At 46.7% G+C, this 21,943-nt stretch overlaps 1 protein-coding gene across 2 annotated transcripts in view; it reads left to right on the top strand.

Moving 5' to 3' along the window:
- The window catches only part of LAMA3 (laminin subunit alpha 3), a 256,090-nt gene that overhangs the window by 52,550 nt on the left and 181,597 nt on the right, over nucleotides 1-21,943 (top strand). For both annotated transcript variants that reach the window (XM_008261146.5, XM_051851337.3), the window contains exons 3-8: nucleotides 2,304-2,421; nucleotides 3,433-3,551; nucleotides 4,659-4,829; nucleotides 7,501-7,592; nucleotides 11,469-11,584; nucleotides 14,635-14,753. In XM_008261146.5, the coding sequence (XP_008259368.3) occupies nucleotides 2,304-2,421; nucleotides 3,433-3,551; nucleotides 4,659-4,829; nucleotides 7,501-7,592; nucleotides 11,469-11,584; nucleotides 14,635-14,753 (735 nt within the window). The remainder of the gene's footprint in view (nucleotides 1-2,303; nucleotides 2,422-3,432; nucleotides 3,552-4,658; nucleotides 4,830-7,500; nucleotides 7,593-11,468; nucleotides 11,585-14,634; nucleotides 14,754-21,943) is intronic.

The raw sequence follows: 21,943 nt of genomic DNA, 5'->3' as shown, positions 1-21,943 counted from the left end.
AATCAACTGTCTTCTGCTTGGCCAGCCATTTAAAGGGATTTGCAAATATATAAAGCTACTATTCTTTTGAAAACATTTGCTTTCAGAAAATACAGCTTTTAATAAAAATGAGTATGACACTTATGTTAACATGTGGTGGATTTAATATATTTAAATTTTTAGCTTTAATTTTTAATATTGTACCTACTCGTATCATGTAAATAAAAGCTTTTTGGGCTCCTTGGTGATTTTTTTTTAAAGACTTTATTTGAAAGGCAGAGAGAGAGAGATCTTCCATGCACTCGTTCACTCCCCAAAAGGCCACAATAGCCAGGACTGGGCCAGGCTGATGCCAGGAGCCTGGAACCCCATCTTGGTCTCCCACGTGGGTGTCAGGGACCCAAGCACTCAGGCCATCCTCTGCTGCCTTCCCAGGCACATCAGCAGGAGTTGGATCGATAGTGGAGGGGCAGCTTAACTCACTGAGCCACAATGTGGTCCCCTGGGGCCCTTGGTAATTTTTAAAAGTCTAAGGAGTCCTGAGATCAAAAAGTTTGAGAAATGCTGTTCTGGGGATTATGGCTTCCAGTTTGGAGTTTGGAATGTTTGCATTGGTTAGTGTACTCAGACTTATTATTTTTTTTTTTTTGTAAGTATGACTCTTACCATGTACTGGTGTGTATGAAACAAGGTGAAACTCCATTCTTTGTTACTTTCCAGGGAAGCAAAGAGTCCCTCAGGGTCTGAGTTACCCTCCCCCCCTCGACCCCAAGCTCCTTGCTCGAGGGCTTGCCAGGCAGGTCGGCTGTCCTCGTCTCTCTGGTCCCTCTGAGATGCACCTAGGGGTCCCGGGGCTTTGGAGGAGGGGGTAACCCTTGCTCACTAACATGCTAACATAGACTTGTTTCACACCTGTGTTCCTTGTGCTACTAGGCCCCCACTAGGAAGCATCCAATCTCAGGGTTGTTCAAGCCAGATGAGTTTCCAGGGAACGGGGTGGGGATGAACTGCAAGGAGCCCTGAGGTGCACAGGGCAGGCGCCTCGGAGCACAGGAGTGGGCGGTGAGGAATGCTGGACCACAGCCCACTTCTGTACCTTTACATCATCCATGACGTGGGAAGAGGAGTGATGGGAGTGTGAACAGCAGTCAAGAAGCAGAGGGCATTGGGACAAAGGGAAAGGTGGAGGAAGTGCAGGGAAGGAGGTGTCACTAGCCCACCCTGCCGCGGCTCAGGCCTTGGTCGTGTAGCTGTGGTCTCTCCAGCACCTGGAGCTGGTGGTTCTGACAGCCCCGGGAGATGCTCTGTGCTGTAATGTTGGCTCTTGGCCTTGGAAGGGTCAGCACGTGGTGACCATTGCTTGCCTTTAGACTTGTCTGTATGTGTTGAATTCAAGATGCTATGTAGGAGGGCTGAAATTCAGGGGCATATTGGTTACGGTGTGACAAAGATGGTGGATATTTGGTGGATAAAGAGCGATGATGTGTGTGTGTGTTTTTTTTTTTAAGATTTTATTTATTGATCTGAAAGTCAGAAAGAGAAGGAGAGAAGAAAAAGAGATCTTCCATCCACTGGTTCACTCCCCCAAATAGCTGCAATGGCCAGTGCAGGGCTAGGCTGAAGCCAGGAGCTTCTTTTGGGTCTCCCACATGGGTACAGGGACCCAAGCACTTGGGCTATCTTCTACTGCCTTCCCAGGCACATTAGCAGGGAGCTGGATCAGAAGTGGAACAGCTACCATATGGGATGCTGGCATTGCAGGCAGAGACTTAACCTTCTATGCCACAGTGTCAGCCCAGTGCTTTTGATTTTCAATGTGATAAACTTGAGAGCACCCAGGTAGAGATGTCTAGTCAACAGAAATAGGATATGGGGTAGATCTTTAGCCTAACATTGAAGATGCTGCTTAGGTTGCCTAAGTCCCTCATCAGAGTGCCTGGGTTTGAGTCTTGGCTCCATTGCTGATTCCGGGTTCCTGCTAATACAGACCCTAGGAGGCAGCATCATGATGGCTCAAGTACTTGGGGTGCTGGCCACCCACGTGGGAGACCCAGACTAAATTCCCAGCTCCAGGCATCAACCTGGCCCAACCCCAACTGTTGTGGGCATTTGGGAAGTGAACCAGTGGATAAAAGAACTATCTCTGTCTCTCTGCCTTTCCAATAAATAAAATTAAATTAAAATAAATTTAAAAAAAGAAAAGCTATGGATCTCGGGAGAGGGGCTGGGGCTGGATGTGTTGCCTCGGGAATCGGTGTCATACCGAGATGGCGGAACCTGTCGCTGCTGTGACTTTACTAACGGTGTCTCTTTTGCTTCATCAGCTCTTCCAGGTGGCCTATGTTTTAATCAAATTTGCAAATTCTCCTCGCCCTGATCTCTGGGTCTTGGAAAGATCTGTAGACTTTGGAAGCACATACTCACCTTGGCAGTTTTTTGCTCGTAAGTAGTCTTGCCTGCCACATCACTGAGGGGCTTTAGTTATTTGCAACAGATCAAGACCGTGGATTTAATTAGAAAATTAGATTCCGATTGTTGCTAGTTAGGGTCAATTCTAACCTCCGGATTACTCTCAGAACATGTCCATTGCTCAAGGATGTGCTCAGTCATCCCAAGGATACAGAACTACCAGGGGGAGAGCAGTGTGCCAGCACTGGCCCAAAACTCCAATGCTTTTCTTTGTTTTTTTTTTTTTTTTTTTTTTTAAACCAGTTTTGTTTACTTATTTATTCAAAAGGCAGAGTGACAGGGAGAGACAGATTTTCAGTTCAGAGGTTTCCCAAATGCCTTCAACAGCCAAGACTGGGCCAGGCTGAAACCAAGAGCCAGGAGCTCCATGTGAGATTTCCACGTAGGTGGCAGGGGCCCAGGTACTTGCAACATTACGTGCTGCCTCCCGGGTACATTAGTAGAGAGCTGGATTGGAATCAGAGGTGGGACTTGATCCCAGGCATGTCAATATGGGATGCAGGTGTACCAAGTGACAGTTCAACCTGCTGCACCACAACACCTACCCCCAGTCCTTGTTTCATTATGTAGGATTAGGAGCTAAGTTCCATCTTCTGCATTTCCTACTGTGACTCTTGCTATCTTCACAAAAGAAGAATGTCAGGGTCTTGGAACTCTGATGAACCAAGGTGGACAGGAATTTCGCTTTGAATGGCATTGGCCTTGGGCTCTTCCACAAAGGCTCCTTAGAGGGTAAATTTGCTTAATGAGGGGGGTTAGCACTGCATCTCCAACATTGCTGCTGGTGGCCGAGTGGCCTGGGATGACTTGGTATTTTCTTTTATGGGCTGGAAACTTCATTCTCAGCATCTGTCTAAAATTTTTCACATGCTTGTCTGTTCTTTTTCTTTTTGTGTATTTTCTTAAGGAAACATGGTCCTTTTAAGTGATTTCCAATAAAGTGATCATATTTAACTTTATAATATGAATCTATTTTCTTCCTAGATTCTAAAAGAGACTGTCTGGAACAATTTGGAAAGGAGGCCAATACAGCTGTCACGCGGGATGACGATGTACTCTGTACTACTGAATATTCCCGGATCGTGCCTCTGGAAAACGGTGAGGTGAGTAGGCTTGGGGGGGCCCGCGAGAGAAAAGACTCAGACATGAACATGAAGACACCCAACTATTCCTGATGTGAAACTTGCAGATTCCGAGAGCTCTCACACAGAGCAAGACGGAAAGCAGCACTTGAGGCTAGAGCATAAAGCAGTCACACCGAGGGCTCCCAGGTTGGGTCGGGTTGGGAATTCTGCGTGGGGTCTTGAATTCTCCCTGGGATGCCAGGATTCAGGAGGCCAGGCCCAGGTTTTAACTTCTCCGTTCTGGTGGGATATTTAGAACATGGGTCCCTGGTACCTGAAGAGATGATGGCGCTCACCTCTCCACACATGACCCCCAGAAAGGGTGAGGGGTGAGAAGCAGATGGCAGCACTAATCACCAGTCCCCGTCAGCCTTGGGGGCGGGCGGCATCGGTCTCTTTCGGATTGCACTGGGCCTGGGCAAAGGCAGCCTGGTTATTGGTGGAGGAGGTGGACAAGCAGAGAGGGGGGAAGGTCAGAGAATTGCACGGAACTTGTGTGGCCGTAATGAATACGAATGAGTCTCAGATAGACTTCCATCAAGGTGTCCGCCTCTGTCTCCATCAGCAGTGAGGTCCCACCTGAGCAGCCACGGCGGACACATGGACTTCACGTCACTCTGCTTCTGTGTAGATTCTTTTCCCACTGCCCCTTCATGTCTGTCAACTCCGTATCCAGAGAGCTCCTTCTCGCCAGCATTGCGACATCTGGATGATTCTAGCGCTGTTTCTTTGATGCAGCTTGACAAAGCAGGCCCCTTAGGCCCTTGTATGTGGGCTCTTTGATGGCCCCACAGTGACACCAGCACAACACGGGCTTGACAAGGAAGGGATACCCTCCGGGAGCCCGTGCTCCAGAGCCAAGCTGCCAGAACTCAGAGCCAGGATGTGGGAGGGAAGACGGAGCAGGCAGGGATGGCTGTGGACACAGACAAGGTCTGAGACCACCTGCAAACACCCCAGGTCTGCAGTACCCCACGCTTGGAGGCACCGGAGTGATCTTTGGAGACTTGCTGCTGCATTTTGATAAAAGATCTTTCCCCCTCCTCTTTCCTCTGTGTGTGTGTGTGTGTGTATGCCTTATTTTAGGTCGTGGTCTCCCTGATAAACGGTCGTCCAGGTGCCAAAAATTTTACTTTCTCTCCCACGCTGCGGGAGTTTACCCAGGCCACAAACATCCGCCTGCGTTTCCTCCGCACCAACACCCTCCTGGGTCACCTCATCTCCAAAGCCCAGCGGGATCCGACCGTCACGCGGCGGGTGAGTGGTGGCCCCTCCGCGCCCAGCGCGCCACCTACGATGTTTTGTTACTTTCTGTGCTCACCAGACAAATTGCCTTGAACTCTTTCAAGTAACCTTTATAGCCAGCAAGAGTGTAGGCACGGGACTTGTTCTATCTAAAATGCTAGACATAATTAATTAGGAGGTTGGCTGCTTGAAGCAAAAGCCTTCTATTCCCAGAAGATGAAAGGCAAAGGATTATCGCCAGCCTCGTCTTTGTCTAGATGGGCTACCTACGGCTGTAGCTAACCATCCTCAGATCTCAGAGGCTTAACACAGTAAACACAAGACTGGCTCCATGTAGTCATTCAGGGAACCAGGTTTTTTTCTGTGTAGTGGTTCAGCCACCCCAAGGTTCTGGGAGTCCTCCTCTGGATACCTCCCCAACCCCGACCCTCCCTCCCATCCCCTAACCCCGCACCGGGTCAGCAGACAAGGGAGGGCCGGGCATAGAGAAACTCTATGAAAGTCATCTCCATCGGCAAGATCTGGCCACCTTGCTGCCCTACCTAGCCGTGAGGAGGCTGAGCAAGGTTTTGCAGCTAAAGTAGGGGAGGAACAGCGCCCCCTGCTGAGGGGGACGCCCTCCCTGCACACCTGTCACTCTCAGGTGTCAGGACAGGGCCCTCTGTGTCCCAGGCATAGAAGGATGCCGCAGATAATGTCACTGAACTCACTCTTCTCCCACCCTCTGAGCCCCTGCCAGGGGCTTCTTGAGGCCAAATCCAGCAGAAGTCCAAGAGCCATAGGGTCTATGGGAACAGCCTTCACAGTTCAGCCCCAGGGCCAAGGGCAGGGCCAGCCTACAGAGTGTGGCTTTTTCTTTAGGTGATGTCAGCGAGCTGGGAAATGGAGGGAGGGAGGAAGTTCAAGTGCTGCTATGATTCTGAGCAGTCTCCAGGAAGGCCAAGCTTTGCCCTGGGGGAGGGGGCCCATCTTCTGCATTATCCGCTCCCTTTGCTCCCTGTGAGCCCCTGTGTCGGGGGGTAGGGGGACCATGTTGGATCCGAGGACAGAGATTCACAAGGGAGAACTGGGCTTTCTGCTGATCTGCAGCCAGGCTGCAGGTGTTTACAAAAGCCATCTTTTTGAGAGTTGCAACATTTGCGCTCGTGTCTGTAAATTGCCTTTCACTTAGGTGAATGAAGGCTTTTCCATTGTCATTGTTTATGAGGCATGAAACATACGTTCTTTTGATCCCCCAAATCCAGGTTGCTTTTTAGTGGAGAAATAGGATGTCAGGAGAAATAAGATGCCAGGTATCCTGCCCCATGGGTCCTATGAGCTGCTGGCTGAAAGCTTCTCTCTCTCTCTCTCTCTCTCTCTCTCTCTCTCTCTCTCTCTCCTGTTGCCACTACCCTGATCAGCAGCAAAGCCTCTGGGCATTCACTTGTCAGGTGCTGCTCATGCTATCTTCATGCAGTTAGATTAGCCAGGGACTTTGTTAGTGGCCCCAGATTTAAGTAAGGTGTGGCTAGGAAGCTTTGACACCTGAGTAGTTTTTAATGAGCAAACCCCGAATGAGTAGAGCTCTTTAAGACTACTGCACTGAACAACAGCAACGACAGACACAAGATCTCTTGTCCTGTAAGCTCCAGGTCTCCCTGGCAGACAGGTGTTCTTCTCGATGCCAACGCGGCCTCAGTGAGCCGGCAGCCCCCGCACTCCTCGCCCAGTCTTAGGCAGTCTCCTGCCAGGTGAGAGAAGGAAGGCAGCTGGCAGGAGGGGGCGTCTGTTGGAACGCGCTGGAGAGGGGGACTCCTCGGTGAGGGCGCCTATGCGTGTTCATAGCTCAGGGGCCGGGACTCACTTGGCTGGATCCGAAGCTGACTCTGTCCTTTATGGAGCTTGAACCTTTGACTTTGACTGTGGCCCTTTGGAACCTGAGCTGCTGCTGTCGTGTGGCTGTCTCAGAGCCATCACTGTCAATGTCTGTCCCTTCTTGCAGCCTGGGGCAGTATTTTGCACATAGTAGGTGGAAAAGGACATAAAATCTAGTTTTGATAAATAAAATGTTTGGTGTCTAACATCTGGATTTATATTTAAAAAACTTGGAAGTCCTTAATCTCTTTTTAATAGACCACAAGACATGATTCTTTTCATTAGAATTGTTTCTTTGAGTGGCAGAGAGACAGAGATCTCCCTCCCACTGTTTTGCACCCCAGATGTCCACATGGCTGAAGCAGGGATGCCAGAATTCCATCTAGGTCTCCCATGTGGGTAGTAGGGACCCAATTTGAGCCACCACCTGCTGCCAAGGTGCTCCTTAGCATGAAGCTGGAATCAGGAGCAGAGCACCCAGGCACGCTGATGTGTGCCCACCTGGCCTCTTAACCACTGGGACAAATGCCTGCCCACTAGGTTATGACTCTTCAAAGACAATGTCCTTCTATGCACTCCAAGCATTTGTTTGCTTTTTTAATGGAAAAACTTGGCAGCATGTTATTAAATTTGATAGAGGAATGCATTTATTTCAGAAAACAAGTTCAGTCCAAATGTGATTCCCTTATGTATGGATGTAGGCAAGGAGAAGGGACTTAAGAGGATGGAACAAAAGGGAAGCTGGGTCAACACAAATGTGGATTTAAGATTAGGAAGAGAAAGATTTTTTTGGTAAAACTGATACATTCTGCTTTCTGTTGTACTATAGTATTACTACAGCATAAAGGATATCAGCATTGGTGGACGGTGTGTTTGCAATGGCCATGCTGAAGTATGCCGTGTAAATAATCCTGAACAACTGTAAGTACATTGTGCAATTTTTAAAGCTTTGCTATGCAGAAGTCTGAGTATCTCAGTGGATGTTTGCATTAAATGTTCCAGGGTTCCTGCCCTCCACAGGAATGTTTCAGGATCAGCAAAGAAGTGATGTGTGCGCCTCCCCTCCTTTTAGATATCCCCTGTGGGTCCACAGTAGACATGACTAATCAATTATAGCACCCTCACAAGATGATACGTCAGGCAGCCACTAACAATTGATTTCAGTTGGCAAGAGAACTATAGTTTGTTTAATAGGATCGGGGTATACATTTTTAAATCCTCGTAAGTTTAAGTTGTGGGAAAATACATACAACAAAATGTGTCACATGAACCATTTTATGTGTACACTTCAGTCCTGTTAAGTAAATGCACATTGTGTGCAACCAATCTCCAAAACTCTTTTCATCTTGCAAAAATCAAACTCTGTACCCACTATACCACAACCTCCCATTCACCCCACCAGGCTCTGGAAACCACTGTCTACTTTCCTTCTCTATGAATTCAACTACCCTAGGGCCCTCAGAGAAGTGGAGCTTTATCATATGTGTCTGTTTGTGATTGGCTTGTTTCACTTTGCATGATGCCCTCAAAGTTCATCCATGTTCAGCTTGTGTCAGAATTCCTTTGGCTTGGAAGGCTGAAATGCTATGTGTCCTTTGCTTATCCATTCATCTGTAAATAGACACTTGACTTGCTTCCATGAGTTGGCTATCGTGAATAATGCTGCTATGAACATGAATGTACCTTTTCTTGATTTTAATTGAGGTATATTTTACATGCAACAAAATGCATGAGTCTCACATATTTGGTAGTCACCAATTGGCTATATGGATGTCATCACAAGAGGGATGCTTTTCTCCCCAGGTTTCAGTTAATCTACAAATCTCCCAGAGCAGCATTTATGAGAGATGTTTCCCCTTTAGTCACATTGAGATTTAGATCTTTGTTTTTTTAAGATTTATTTTATTTATTTGAAAGGCAGAATAACAGAGAAAGGTAGAGACAGAGAGAGAGGTCTTCCATCCACTGGTTTACTCCCCAAACAGTTGCAATGGCCGGAGCTGTGCTGATCCGAAGCCAGGAGCCAGGAGCTTCTTCCGGGTCTCCCACATGCGTGCAGGAGCCCCAGGACTTGCGCCATCTTCTACTGCTTTCCCAGGCCATAGCAGAGAGCCGGATTGGAAGAGGAGCAGCCGGGACTAGAACCGGCTCCCATATGGGATTCCGGTGCTTCAGGCCAGGGCTTTAACCCTCTGTGCCACAGCACCAGCCACAGGTTTACATCTTTAGGCCTGACTTATGTGGTGTGCTTCTCCCTGGCCAGTGATGAGCCCTGATGCTGCTGTCCTTGCTCAGGGATCAGGTGGGGCTGAGAGGGCTCATGTACATGCTAACCACCATTTAATGAGCAAGCACTTGTTTATTGATGATTCTTCTACTTCCACCACGTAGCTGGGAGGGTGGAGCCCTCAGGCACTGGAAGTTGGGTCAGATGAGTGCCGAGTTGGAGAGAAGGGGAAGAAGAGGTCCGTGCAATGTTCCGAGTCCAGGATAAAATGATGCCACCTGAGAGAGGAGAAGCCGAGGGAGAGGCACTGAGCTTCCTGCTTGGAAGGACGGCTGAGCCCTGTTGTCTCTGGATGACCCGGCAGCCTTTGGTACCGGGTGGTTCATCGCTCCCAACACATGAGTGGAGAGGCCATCCCTCCATGCTTGAGTGAAAGGCCTAGCTTGCAATGTCCACTCTGGCAGCATTGCCTTGCCTCCCCTGCCTATTGGTTCACTTCTGCTCAAGACTGACTTTGTACAAGTGCCAATGAAATCCACATCTCATAGTATATTTAAGGGGATTCCGTGACTTAATGGGAGGAGCTAAGGCTAAGCAATCAAAAAAGCTATTGGCTACTCAGGAAGAAGAAAGCTTTAACCAGGCATGCAAACCACAGTGACCTTGATGCATGGAGAGATGGAAGGATCACATATTTTATTCTGAGATTCCTAGTAGCCATGTAAAAAAGGGAAATATGCTTGGTTTCATATTTCACTAGGATCATAAGCTAAAAAGCATTCAGTTGCTTAGGAGACATGTGACTGTGGACACTAGAAACAGATAAGAATTTTTCCCTGGGAATGGGTGGAGTGGTCATCCTGAAGAGATTTTCTAATCAACAACATCTTCAACAACATCTTCGGAGCAGATGTAATATCAGCCATGAGCCTGGGTTGAGAGAAGCAATGACTTGGGGCTAACAATATGACTCAGACAGGTCTCCAGCTACTTCTTCTGCTGAGTGCGGTTTTAAGCTCCCTGTGAGTGTGGCTGGACCATATGTTCTTCATGCAGTCTTCCCTGAATACCCTTTCAGCCCAGCTGACACCGAGGATCTCGATGGCAATGAGCTGAAACCGCCTCTCTGATAAGAGCCCATTGGATTCCAGCTGTTCTGTGCTGCCAGGCAAATCTGCTTTCATGTGTTTTAATGGGCACTTGAGTGGGGAAGGGAGTGCCGCCTTCTCCTAGGAGTGTACCAAGTATGTGCCACCCCGCCTCTCCTAGGGGAGGAGTGAGGAGATTCCCACAAGCACAGCCAAAAGCCTTCTTAGACAACTTTCAAGCACAGATGAATGTAAACTCAACACTTAGAGTTCTTTTTTTTTTTTTTTTAAGATTTATTTATTTATTTGAAAGAGTTACAAAGAGAGAGAAGGAGAGGGAGAGAGAGAGAGAGGTCTTCCATCCACTGGTTCACTCCCCAATTGGCTGCAACAGCTGGAGTTGCACTGATCTGAAGCCAGGAGCCAGGAGCTTCTTCCGGGTCTCTCACATGGGTACAGGAGCCCAAGGACTTGAGCCATCTTCTGCTGCTTTCCCAGGCCATAGCAGAGAGCTGGATTGGAAGTGGAGCAGCCGGGACTCGAGCCAGAGCTCATATGGGATGCCAGCACCACAGGAGGCGGCTTTACTCACTATGCCACAGCACAAGCCCAACACTTGGAGTTCTAATTCAATGCCAGGGCCACAACAATTTCATTTTAAGTTGGGAACATTTTAAGACAGATATTAGATTTTTAGAATTTTAAAAACTATTTCTTAGGAAAGGTGGAGAGAGAGACAGAGATCCCATCTGTTGGTTTAATCCCAAAAGCCTGTAATGGCCAAAGCCAGGAGCCAGGAACTCAGTGTCTCCCCTGTGGGTGGCAGGGTCTCACTACTTGAGCCATTACCTGCTGTCTCCAGCATGCACATTAGCAGAAATTTGGAATTGGGAGTGGAGCTGGAACTTGAACCCAGGCATCCGATGTAGGATGCAGGTGTCCTGAAGGGTATCTTAACCACTAGGCCAAATGCCCACCCTGATGCGTAGATTTTTGGTTCTTTGCCTTTGGCCCTGCGATGGTATTGGAACAGTCTCTGGCAGCAGAGTCCTCTGTAACCTATGAATAGCGGTCCCCTAATTTGGTAAATCTGTGTATGTGACTGCCAGTAAAAAAAACTTGAGCAGATGTGTCTCTCAGACCCCCCAGATATTAGTGACAATGTGATATTTAGCACATCGCAGGAGACATAACATTGGTTTGTTCATTTGTTCAAAGTCAAGTTAATCTTTATCACCTCGACCTTGGGGGGCAAGTGTCTTAATACCTCGGAATCTTAGTTTCACCACTATAAAATGGAGATAAAACACGGATAAGGGGACTTGAGATAGCATCTGCAAAGTGCTCTCTTCCCATAATTACTCAATGAGCAGTCCAGGGATGAACCTGGCAACTGTGTTCACGTGTTAGTTTTTCACACTGCATCAACTGCTCTTCATCAAAGTTTCCAGTTATTGAGATGCGCTTTGCTCCCATGCCCAGGTTCCGGTGCGAATGCCAGCACCACACCTGTGGAGAGACGTGTGACCGCTGCTGTGTGGGGTACCATCAGAGGCGCTGGCGGCCGGCTGCCTGGGGCCAGAGCAATGAGTGTGAAGGTGAGTGCCCAGCTGGGGCTGTAAGGACCCCTGCGTGATCTCCCCTCTCTCTACCTGGGGACTGATGCCATGTTTCCCTGAGCTCATGAAGAGGCTGGGATCATGTCAGTCGTAGGGACTCAGTTCTGTCTTTTATATTCTTTATTGGTGGGGAAACATTCCAAGACTTCCAGTGAATGCCTGGAGCCCACAGGTAGTACTGAACACTAAATACACTATATTTTTTCCTGTATATACATACCCATGATAAAGTTGAGAACTGTCATCTTTTCACTTAGAGGAAGTGATTTACAGCTTCTCTTTGATGTATCCAAATTGTTCTCATCACTTCTGCTTTGGGGCCATTATTGAGTAAAATCAGACTTGCACACAAGTACTGTGACAGCACAACAGTTGGCTTGACAACTAAGCTCCTAAATGACTAACAGACAGGCAGTGCATACAGCCTGGGGACAATGGGGAAAGAGATGATTCCTGTCCCCAGGCAGGACACAGTGGGACAGTATGTTTCCTCGTGGTATTCGAGTGGCATGTAATTTAAACCTTATGAAATTATTATTTCTGGAATTTTCCATTTACTATTTTTGGTCTGAAGTTGACCATGGGTAACTGAAACCACAGAAGGCAAAACCAAAATCAAGGGGGAGCCATTGTAATGAAGAACTCCCAGGCTAGAGATAAAAGCACCTCACTCTAAATTAAGATATAAATATGAGGGGAAAATGAACAATAGTACAAATTACTAATATGCAATGAGCATTCAGATATGCAAGGAAAGGCAGAGTGATATGTGTAGAGGGAAATCATCCATCTACTGGTTCACTCCCCCAAATGGCCACATTGGCTGGGGCTGGTCCAGCCCGAAGCCAGAAGCTTGGAACTCCATCTGTGTCTCCCCATGTGGGTGCGGGGGTCCAAGCACTTGGGCCATCTTCTGCTGCTTTCCCAGGCCATCAGCAGAGAGCTGGATCAGAAGAGGAGCCACTGGGGTGTGAACTAGTGCTCCAATATGGGCTGCTGGCATCACACACAGCAGCTTAGCTCATGGCGCCACAGTGCTGGCCCCACTGGACTCCTCTTTTAGCAATCTTAAGTGGGAAACATCCATCATAACATTTTAATCCTTCGCCACTTCCTAAGGAATCTTAACTGTTTTGTGGACTGAGATATGACCAGGAGGCGAGGTTGCTATCTGAACAGCAAGTTGGGAGCGTAGAGGGCAGAGTGAGAGAGGTGTGAAAAGTAACTCAGCAGGATCAAGGAGGTGGAGGAAAGAGGACCAGAGAAAGGTGGAGAAAAGACAGGGGTTGCTTTGACTTATGGGTGTGATGCAAAGTATGGAAACTGCTGTTTTAAACAAAGAAGCCCTGAGACATCCAACTGTAGATTTTATTTTAAGCCCATCTTCTTGGGAAGCCACTTATTTATGGCAAGTGCTGAAAACATTCTTGTGACATTGGATTATTATGGTTAGAAGCCGTGGCCCATTTTTCTGAATACTTTGAGCAGTTGAAGATGGATATATATTTTTTAATGACAAAAGGCATTTGGACCCATGTGTATTGAATTAGGTGAGTAATGACTTTACACTTGTTGGTCAAGTATTTTCTGTAACTGTTAAGTGATAAGAGTGATGCTCTTATGACCAGTGAACTTATATAAAAGGGATTTCTGGAGGGGACTTCTGGGGAGTTTTGAGATAGGCTAACACTGTGGGAAGGTGTGGATGCTGCCTGGTCATAAGCATTCAGATCACTGCAGAGAGCCGCTATTAAATATTTCATCAGATAATTTTAGCGTTTTGTAGATACATCAAATACTCAAGATTAATTACCTATATTATTTTATATTCTGCACTTTTTCACTTGGTATTTTTAGATCCAAAATCATTAAGATACTCTTGGACATCAATTTTGATGGCACAGGGTGTTGTCTTCCTATGGATTCAAGTCAGTCTGATGAGTGTGTGTGCGCACCCACTGTGTCCTGAGGGTGACGCGCTCCTGCAGGTGAAGTGCGTCCGGTCTCTGTCACACAGAACTTACACTCGGCAGATAAACCAACTTGCTTAGCCACGCCCCCTGGAGTTAGACATGAGTATTACTCCCAGTTGGTCACCACTGTAGTGTTGAGATGAAAGTTTAGAATACTGGCTCGAAGTGCAGGTTTTGGCATCAAACAAAGGTCAGAACCGTGCCTTTCTCCCTCGTGAGCTGTGTCATTGTGGTCCCATCCTCCATTTCTCTCATCCCCAGGGGACCCACCTTGGAGAGTTATTGTGCAGAATATTGAGATAATTTCCATGCAACACTTTTCACAGTGCACCAAGAGCTCCCTTATCACGATTCGTAGTAGCTCTAGCAACAATCACAGTCTCTTTCTGTATGAAGTTTAGTTGGCATTTTGGTATATCTTAATTTACTACAATTACAGATCTTATTTTTTTTAAAGGAGAAAAACCAGGCCGGCGCCGCGGCTCACTAGGCTAATCCTCCGCCTAGCGGCACCGGCACACCGGGTTCTAGTCCCGGTTGGGGCGCCGGATTCTGTCCCAGTTGCCCCTCTTCCAGGCCAGCTCTCTGCTGTGGCCAGGGAGTGCAGTGGAGGATGGCCCAGGTGCTTGGGCCCTGCACCCCATGGGAGACCAGGAAAAGCACCTGGCTCCTGGCTCCTGCCATCGGATCAGCGCGGTGCGCCGGCTGCAGCGCGCCGGCCGCAGCGGCCATTGGAGGGTGAACCAACGGAAAAGGAAGACCTTTCTCTCTGTCTCTCTGTCTCTCACTGTCCACTCTGCCTGTCAAAAAGAAAAAATAAATAAAATAAAATAAAGGAGAAAAACCACTCTCATTTAGCATCAAATGAAAGGAGCTACATATGACATTTTATCACAGGCTGGCCTTTGTGTAAATATCTGTACAATTTTCTATTAAGAGTGGCCTGGTGTTCCAGGACCAACACTGTGGCAGCCCAGCGAGCACCAGGGCCATGTGGGGGAACTGCAAAATGTCTGCTGGTCGTGATGAAATGTTGACTTTGCACACTTTTTTCAGCCTGCAACTGCCACGGCCACGCCATTGACTGCTACTATGACCCTGATGTGGAGCAGCGCCAGGAGAGCTTGAACACTCAAGGCGTCTATGCCGGCGGGGGTGTCTGCATTAGCTGTCAGGTGAGGCCCTGTTGACACCAAAGCGCAGGCATCCCTGGGCAGAATGAGCACTCGGTACGCCTGGCTTCTGAGACGACATCGAGGAAGTGCTGTCCGACTGGGCTGTCTTCCGAGGCCGTTTCTTCACTTCTGATCATCGAAGGTCTTGTCGGCTGCATGTGATTTCGGGGTTGTAGGGGAGATGCACTGAGGGATGTTTACCCCAACGCCTTTCTTTTTTTTTTTTTTTTTTTTTTAATCTTTTATTTAATGAATATAAATTTCCAAAGTACGTCTCATGGGTTACAATGGCTTTCCCCCCCATACCGTCCCTCCCACCCACCACCCTCCCCTTTCCCACTCCCTCTCCCCTTCCATTCACATCAAGATTCATTTTCGATTATCTTAGTATACAGAAGATCAGCTTAGTATACCTTAAGTAAGGATTTCAACAGTTTGTTCCCACACAGGAACATAAAGTGAAAAATAATAGATGATTTTTTTTTACATGATGATGAAATCAGATCAGACCTATTGTCATGTTTAATCCCAGTGAGAGTCAAGTTGGGAATTGATAGTTTCTTTTCTTTTTTTTTTTTTTTTTTTAACAGAAGATCAGTTTAGTGTACATTAAGTAAAGATTTCAACAGTTTGCACCCCCATAGAAACACAAAGTGAAATATACTGTTTGAGTACTCGTTATAGCATTAAGCCTCAGTGTACAGCACATTAAGGACAGAGATCCTACATGAGGAGTAAGTGCACAGTGACTCCTGTTGTTGACTTTACAAATTGACACTCCTGTTTATGGCATCAGTAATCTCCCTATGCACCAGTCATGAGTTTCCAAGGCTATGGAAGCCCCTTGAGTTCTCCGACTCTTATCTTGTTTAGACAAGGTCATAGTCAAAGTGGAGGTTCTCTCCTCCCTTCAGAGAAAGGCACCTCCCTCTTTGAAGACCTGTTCTTTCCACTGGGATCTCACTCACAGAGATCTTTTTGACAGAGTGTCTTGGCTTTCCATGCCTGAAATACTCTCCCAACGCCTTTCATTAGGTCCCTCACATAGGTCTGCAACCACGTGGAGAGAACTCCTAGCTGTCACCCTGGCTCCCCATCTTGTGGTAGAAAATCTAAGATAGGAGAACGAATAGAAACGGACTTCAGAGCTAGAGCTGACTTTACTTTTTTTTTTCTTTTTTTATTATTTACTTGAAAGTCAGAGTTACACACAGAGAGAAGGAGAGGTAGAGAGAGAGGTCTTCCATCTGCTGGTTCACTCCCCAGATGGCCGCAATGGCTGGAGCCGCGCCGATCTGAAGCCAGGAGCCCAAGGACTTGAGCCATCTTCTATTGCTATCCCAGGCCACAGCAGAGAGCTGGATCGGAAGAGGAGCAGCTGGGACTAGAACCAGCACCCACATAGGATGCTGTCGCTTCGGGCCAGGGCATTAACCTGCTGCACCACAGCGCTGCCCCCCAGAGCTGACTTTACATCCTGTCTTCAGCTAGATTCTAAATCTAGACTCCGTGAGGAAGTGCACTATGATGAATTACTGATGTCTGACACAAGCACCAAATATTAGGTGTTGATTTTTCATCCCTTCTGTAGGACAATTAGGTTCACTAAAGTTTAGCCAAGAGAGATGCATTGCAGATGAGGGTAATGAGTGTATCTGCACTGAGGCGTTCATTACAGATCTTATCTAATATGTTACAGATTTGATCTACATTGCCTCCACTTTCCTGTGTTTTGTTAAAACATCTGTCTTTTTTTTTTTTTTTTTTGACAGGCAGAGTGGACAGTGAGAGAGAGAGACAGAGAGAAAGGTCTTCCTTTTTGCCGTTGGTTGACCCTCCAATGGCCGCCACGGCTGGTACACTTTGGCTGGCGCACCGCACTGATCTGATGGCAGGAGCCAGGTGCTTTTCCTGGTCTCCCATGGGGTGCAGGGCCCAAGCACTTGGGCCATTCTCCACTGCCTTCCTGGGCCACAGCAGAGAGCTGGCCTGGAAGAGGGGCAACCGGGACAGAATCCGGCGCCCTGACCGGGACTAGAACCCGGTGTGCCGGTGCCGAGGCGCTGGCCCAAAACAGCTGTCTTAAAAAGACTGTCTTGGGCCGGCGCCGCGGCTCACTAGGCTAATCCTCCACCTAGCGGCGCTGGCACACCGGGTTCTAGTCCCGGTCAGGGTGCCGGATTCTGTCCCGGTTGCCCCTCTTCCAGGCCAGCTCTCTGCTGTGGCCCGGGAAGTGCAGTGGAGGATGGCCCAGGTGCTTGGGCCCTGCACCCCATGGGAGACCAGGAAAAGCACCTGGCTCCTGGCTCCTGCCATCGGATCAGTGCGGTGCGCCGGCTGCAGCGCGCCGGCCACGGCGGCCATTGGAGGGTGAACCAACGGCAAAGGAAGACCTTTCTCTGTCTCTCTCTCTGTCCACTCTGCCTGTCAAAAAAAAAAAAAAAAAAAAAAAAAAGACTGTCTTGGCTGGCACCGCAGTTCACCAGGCTAATCCTCCGCCTGTGGACCCAGCACCCCGGGTTCTAGTCCCGGTTGGGGAGCCGGTTCTGTCCCTGTTGCCCCTCTTCCAGTCCATCTCTCTGCTGTGGCCCGGGAAGGCAGTGGAGGATGGCCCAAGTGCTTGGGTGCCTGCACCTGCGTGGGAGACCAGCAGGAAGCACTTGGCTCCTGGCTTCGGATCGGCACAGGACACTGGCCGTAGCAGCCATTTAGGGGGTAAACCAATGGAAGGAAGACCTTTCTCTCTGTCTCTCTCCTCTCACTGTCCAACTCTGTCTATCAAAAAAGAAAAAAAGAAAAGACTGTCTTGGGGCCGGTGCTGTGGTGTAGCAGGTAAAGCCGCCTCCTGCAGTGCTGGCATCCCATATATGGGTGCTGGTTTGGGTCCCTGCTGCTCTACTTCCGATCCAGCTCTCTGCTATGGCCTAGGAAAGCAGCAGATGGCCCACATCACTGGGTCCATGCACCTGTGTGGGAGACATGGAGGAAGCTCCTGGCTCCTGGTTTTGGATCAGCTCAGCTCTAATCATTTTGGTCATCTGGGGAATGAACCAGCAGATGGAAGACCCCCCCACCTGCCTCTGCCTCTCTGTAACTCTGCCTTTTAAATAAAATAAATAAGAAAAAAAAAAACAGTCTTCATAGGAGATTCCCACTTTGTATGGGACCAGGATTACATAGCCATAGAGAGATTTCCGGTTCTGCACTTGTCTTCTGTTCCACACATTCAATACATCTGTCATTGGTGATAAGGAAAGTATGTTTCAGGTTTGTCACAAATCAGAAAGTTTCAGCCATACATGAAAGATATTCCTAAGGCTAAGCACCCGAAGGCCCTCAGGTGGCTCGTAAGCACATTAAGGCTGCAGAAGCACTGGTCTGTGCATGTAGAATCTTTTCTCCAGGTTAAAGACCAAGCCCCTTCAATGTGTCCTTAGATTACCTTGTTCTTCTTCCTGTCCATTTTGTACTGTCGTTCCAGAAAATCATCAATATAGTCTTCTGGTTTTTTGAGGGGGGCGGGGGCGGGGCGGGGACAGGCAGAGTTAGTGAGAGAGAGAGACAGACTTCCTTCCGATGGTTCACTCCCCAGATGGCCGCTATGGCCGGTGCACTGCACCAATCTGAAGCCAGGAGCCAGGTGCTTCCTCCTGGTCTCCCATGAGGGTGCAGGGCCCAAGCACTTGGGCCATCCTCCACTGCCTTCCCGGGCCACAGCAGAGAACTGGACTGGAAGAGGAGCAACAGGGACAGAACCGGCGCCCCAACTGGGACTAGGACCCGGAGTACCAGTGCCGCAGGCGGAGGATTAGCCTACTGAGCTGCAGTGTCGGCCTGTTTTATTTTAAAGGTTTATTTATGTATTTGAAAGGCAGAGTTATAGAGAGGCAGAGGCAGAGAAAGAGAGACAGACAGACAGACATAGAGAGAGGTCTTCCATCCAGTGGTTCACTCTCCAGTTGGCCACAACGGCCAGAGCTGCTGTGTTCTGAAGCCAGGAGCCAGGAGCTTCTTCCAGGTCTCCCATGCAGGTGCAGGGGCCCCCAGACTTGGGCCATACTGCACTGCCTTCCCAGGCCATAGCAGAGAGCTGGATTGGAAGTGGAGCAGTCAGGACTTGAGCAGGCACCCATATGGGATGCCGGTGCTGCAGGAGGGGTCTTTACTCGCCATGCCACAGCACAGGCCTGTCTTCTATTTTTTTATAGCAGCTCTGCAAAAGCATTTTTCTTTTGCAGGTGAAATTATTGAAATGTTGTTTGGAAATATTGTACTTGTTTCCAACTTAAACAGAAAATGCCTTTGCCTATGTTGGATATTTAGTTAACAAAATTGCCTTGCCTTTTTGTGTTAGTGATGAAGACTTAGCAGTTAACTATTTCAGTGTAATTAACTTTTTTGTCATATTCATAACTCAGGAATCAGGAGGAAGTTCTGCTTCTGCTTTGACTTTCTTTAGCTCCTACAAGACCCAGCCCTCTCACAGATAACAACTAAACATCAAGGACAAAAGACAAAACGAAAAACCAATCCCCAAAATAAAAAGACAAAATCAAAAACAATGATCTAGAGCCACTGCAAGTAAACACAGCAGGAGAGTACTGGAGGGAAGCTGCCAGCTGGCGAATCAGGTTAGCACTGGGTGAAAGACTTCAGCCAAAGGGTACACAGAAGTTGGTGCCATGTATTGTGGCTAAAATTCTTCCAGAATAGCTAGAATCCTTCTAGTCCAAAGAATTGGAGGGCAGAGCTTTATGCAACAACAACTTTTAGGAAGTAAGTGGGGTATCTGTGAAAAACAGAACTCAAGAGATGGGTGACCCCTAAGTCTGTGTAGACGTTTCTTCCCAAGTTTCTCACTGACTCCTGAATCATTAGTGCACAGATTGTGTTTCTACTAAGACTAGCGTAACTTATTTGAGACTTGAGAGAGTTTGCAATTTGAGTAAAGTCAGATTAATTGCCTCACAAATAAATTCTTGTTTAGGAAAATATTGCAGAATCCAGAGTCTCTACAACATTCACCTTGCCTAGGATACAACCCCAAGTTTTTCAATGTGTAGACAACAAAAAAGTGACTTATTCTCAAGAGAAAAGACAGCCAATAGAAACCAACTCTGAGATGACTCAAATGTTGAAATCAGCAGTCAAGGAGTTTAGAGCTCCTGTTGTAACTGCGCTCAAGGGTATATGTAAAAATATGCTTACGATGATAAATAATGATAAATAAGCAGAGATATAATAACTGTAATAGAAAAAAACAAGAATTCTATAACTAAAAATATGTAAAATATTCAAAACAAAAAAGTAATTGGATAGGCCCAATAGTAGAGTGAAGATAATAGAAAAATCAGTGAAGTTAACTAAGTTCAGTAGAAATTGTCCATTCTGAAGAAGGGAAAGAAAAATAGTTTTTTAAAAATCTAAACAGAGACCTGTGCTGTGGTGTAGCAGGCTAATCCTTTGCCTATGGTTCCAGCATCCCATATGGGTGCCAGTTTGTGTCCTGACTGCTCCTCTTCCAATGCAGCTCTCTGCTATGGCCTGGGAAAGCAGAAGATGGCCCAAGTGCTTGAGCCCCTGCACTCATGTGGGAGACCTGGATGAAACTCCTGGCTCCTAGCTTTGGATCCACCAAGCTCTGGCCATTGCAGCCATTTGGGGAATGAACCAATGGAAGGAAGAATTTTCTCTCTCTCTCTGTCCCTCCCTCTCTCTGTAAATCTGCCTCTCAAATAAATAAAAATAAAATCTCAAGGAGAAGGGCTGTATATAACAAATGCATCTAGTTAAATAAATAATTTATCCTTACTAGTGTTTGCCACAGCATCCATATTAAAAAAAAAAAACTGAACAAAGGTTTGGGAACCCATGATACAGTACTGAAATGTCCATCATACATGTAATTGGGTGTCAGAAGCAGAGTGGAGCAGATAAAGCAAAGAAAATTGAAAATGTAAAGAAACAATGGCAGGACATTTTTCAAATTCTGCAGTAGGCTAAGGCAGATTCAGAAAGCTCAGTGATCCTCAAGCTATACGACTACAAAAAAATCACCCTGAGCCTTGCAGATTCAAACTGCTGAAAACCAGGAACACAGGGAGAGTCTTGAAAGTACAGAGAAAACAGCATGTTACGATGACTGCTAACTCCTAATTAGAAACTGTGGAGGTTACAAGTCAGTGGAGCAATATTTTTGAAGTGAAAAATAAAAGAACCCTTAGGCCAGAATTCTGTTTTTGTCAAAAATATTCTTGAATGACGAAAGCAAAATGAAAATCATTTCACTGGTAAAATAAAGCTAAGAGACCTGCACTATGAGAAAGACAAAGGAAATTCCTCAGGTCAGAGGGTAGACAATCTACATGGAAACTCACATCTTCATGAATAAATGAAGACTGTTAGCAGTCAATATCTGGGAAAATATAAAGAATTTTTTAAGAAAAGGATTCTTTAAAATGTATAGGTGTGCTTCAAACAAATATTACAACATTATATTGTGAGGCTTATAATGTATGTATATATAATACCTGTGAAACTATAGTATAAAGAACAAAAATGACATTTAAGACAATAGTGTCTACAGTTTTCATGGGTGGTACAATATTAGCTCTAACTAGACCCATGAGAAGTTAAAGATGTATACTATAATCCCTAAGTCAGCTGCTGAAATAATGCAGAGACAAAGCTAAAAGGCCAATATGAATATTTGAATGTAATGTTTAAAAATATTCAAATAACGAAGGGAGGAAAGGAGAAACAGAGAAATGAAACACACATACACCAAAGCCAAAATGAAGGGGCAGACAGAGATAAATATGAAAGTGGCAGGCCTAAATCCACCGTATCACAAAAATACCAGTGTTAACGAACCAAAGACCCCAATGCAGAGTAGAAATTAAAGGAATGTATCAAAAAAGCAAAACACAACTATATTCTGCTTAGGGAAGATGAGCTTTAAATATAAAAACATAGATAGGTTGAAATCAAATAAATAGGAAGATATATAAGCCTTAGGAAGATAGAGTGGTAATATTGATACAAGATAAGATAGACCTCAAGACTAATTGCATTAACACAGAAATAAGTAGGAATATTTCTTAATGATAAAATGGTTAACTCATCAGGAAAAGAGTAATCGTAAACATGTTTGCATATAATAAAAGAGCTTTAAAATGTATAACACAAAA

The sequence above is a fragment of the Oryctolagus cuniculus genome, chromosome 10 (genome assembly GCF_051225735.1).
Source record: "Oryctolagus cuniculus isolate XC-2025 breed Fujian yellow rabbit chromosome 10, ASM5122573v1, whole genome shotgun sequence".
NCBI classification, from domain to species: domain Eukaryota; kingdom Metazoa; phylum Chordata; class Mammalia; order Lagomorpha; family Leporidae; genus Oryctolagus; species Oryctolagus cuniculus.
This window is presented reverse-complemented; position numbering and strand designations above follow the sequence as displayed.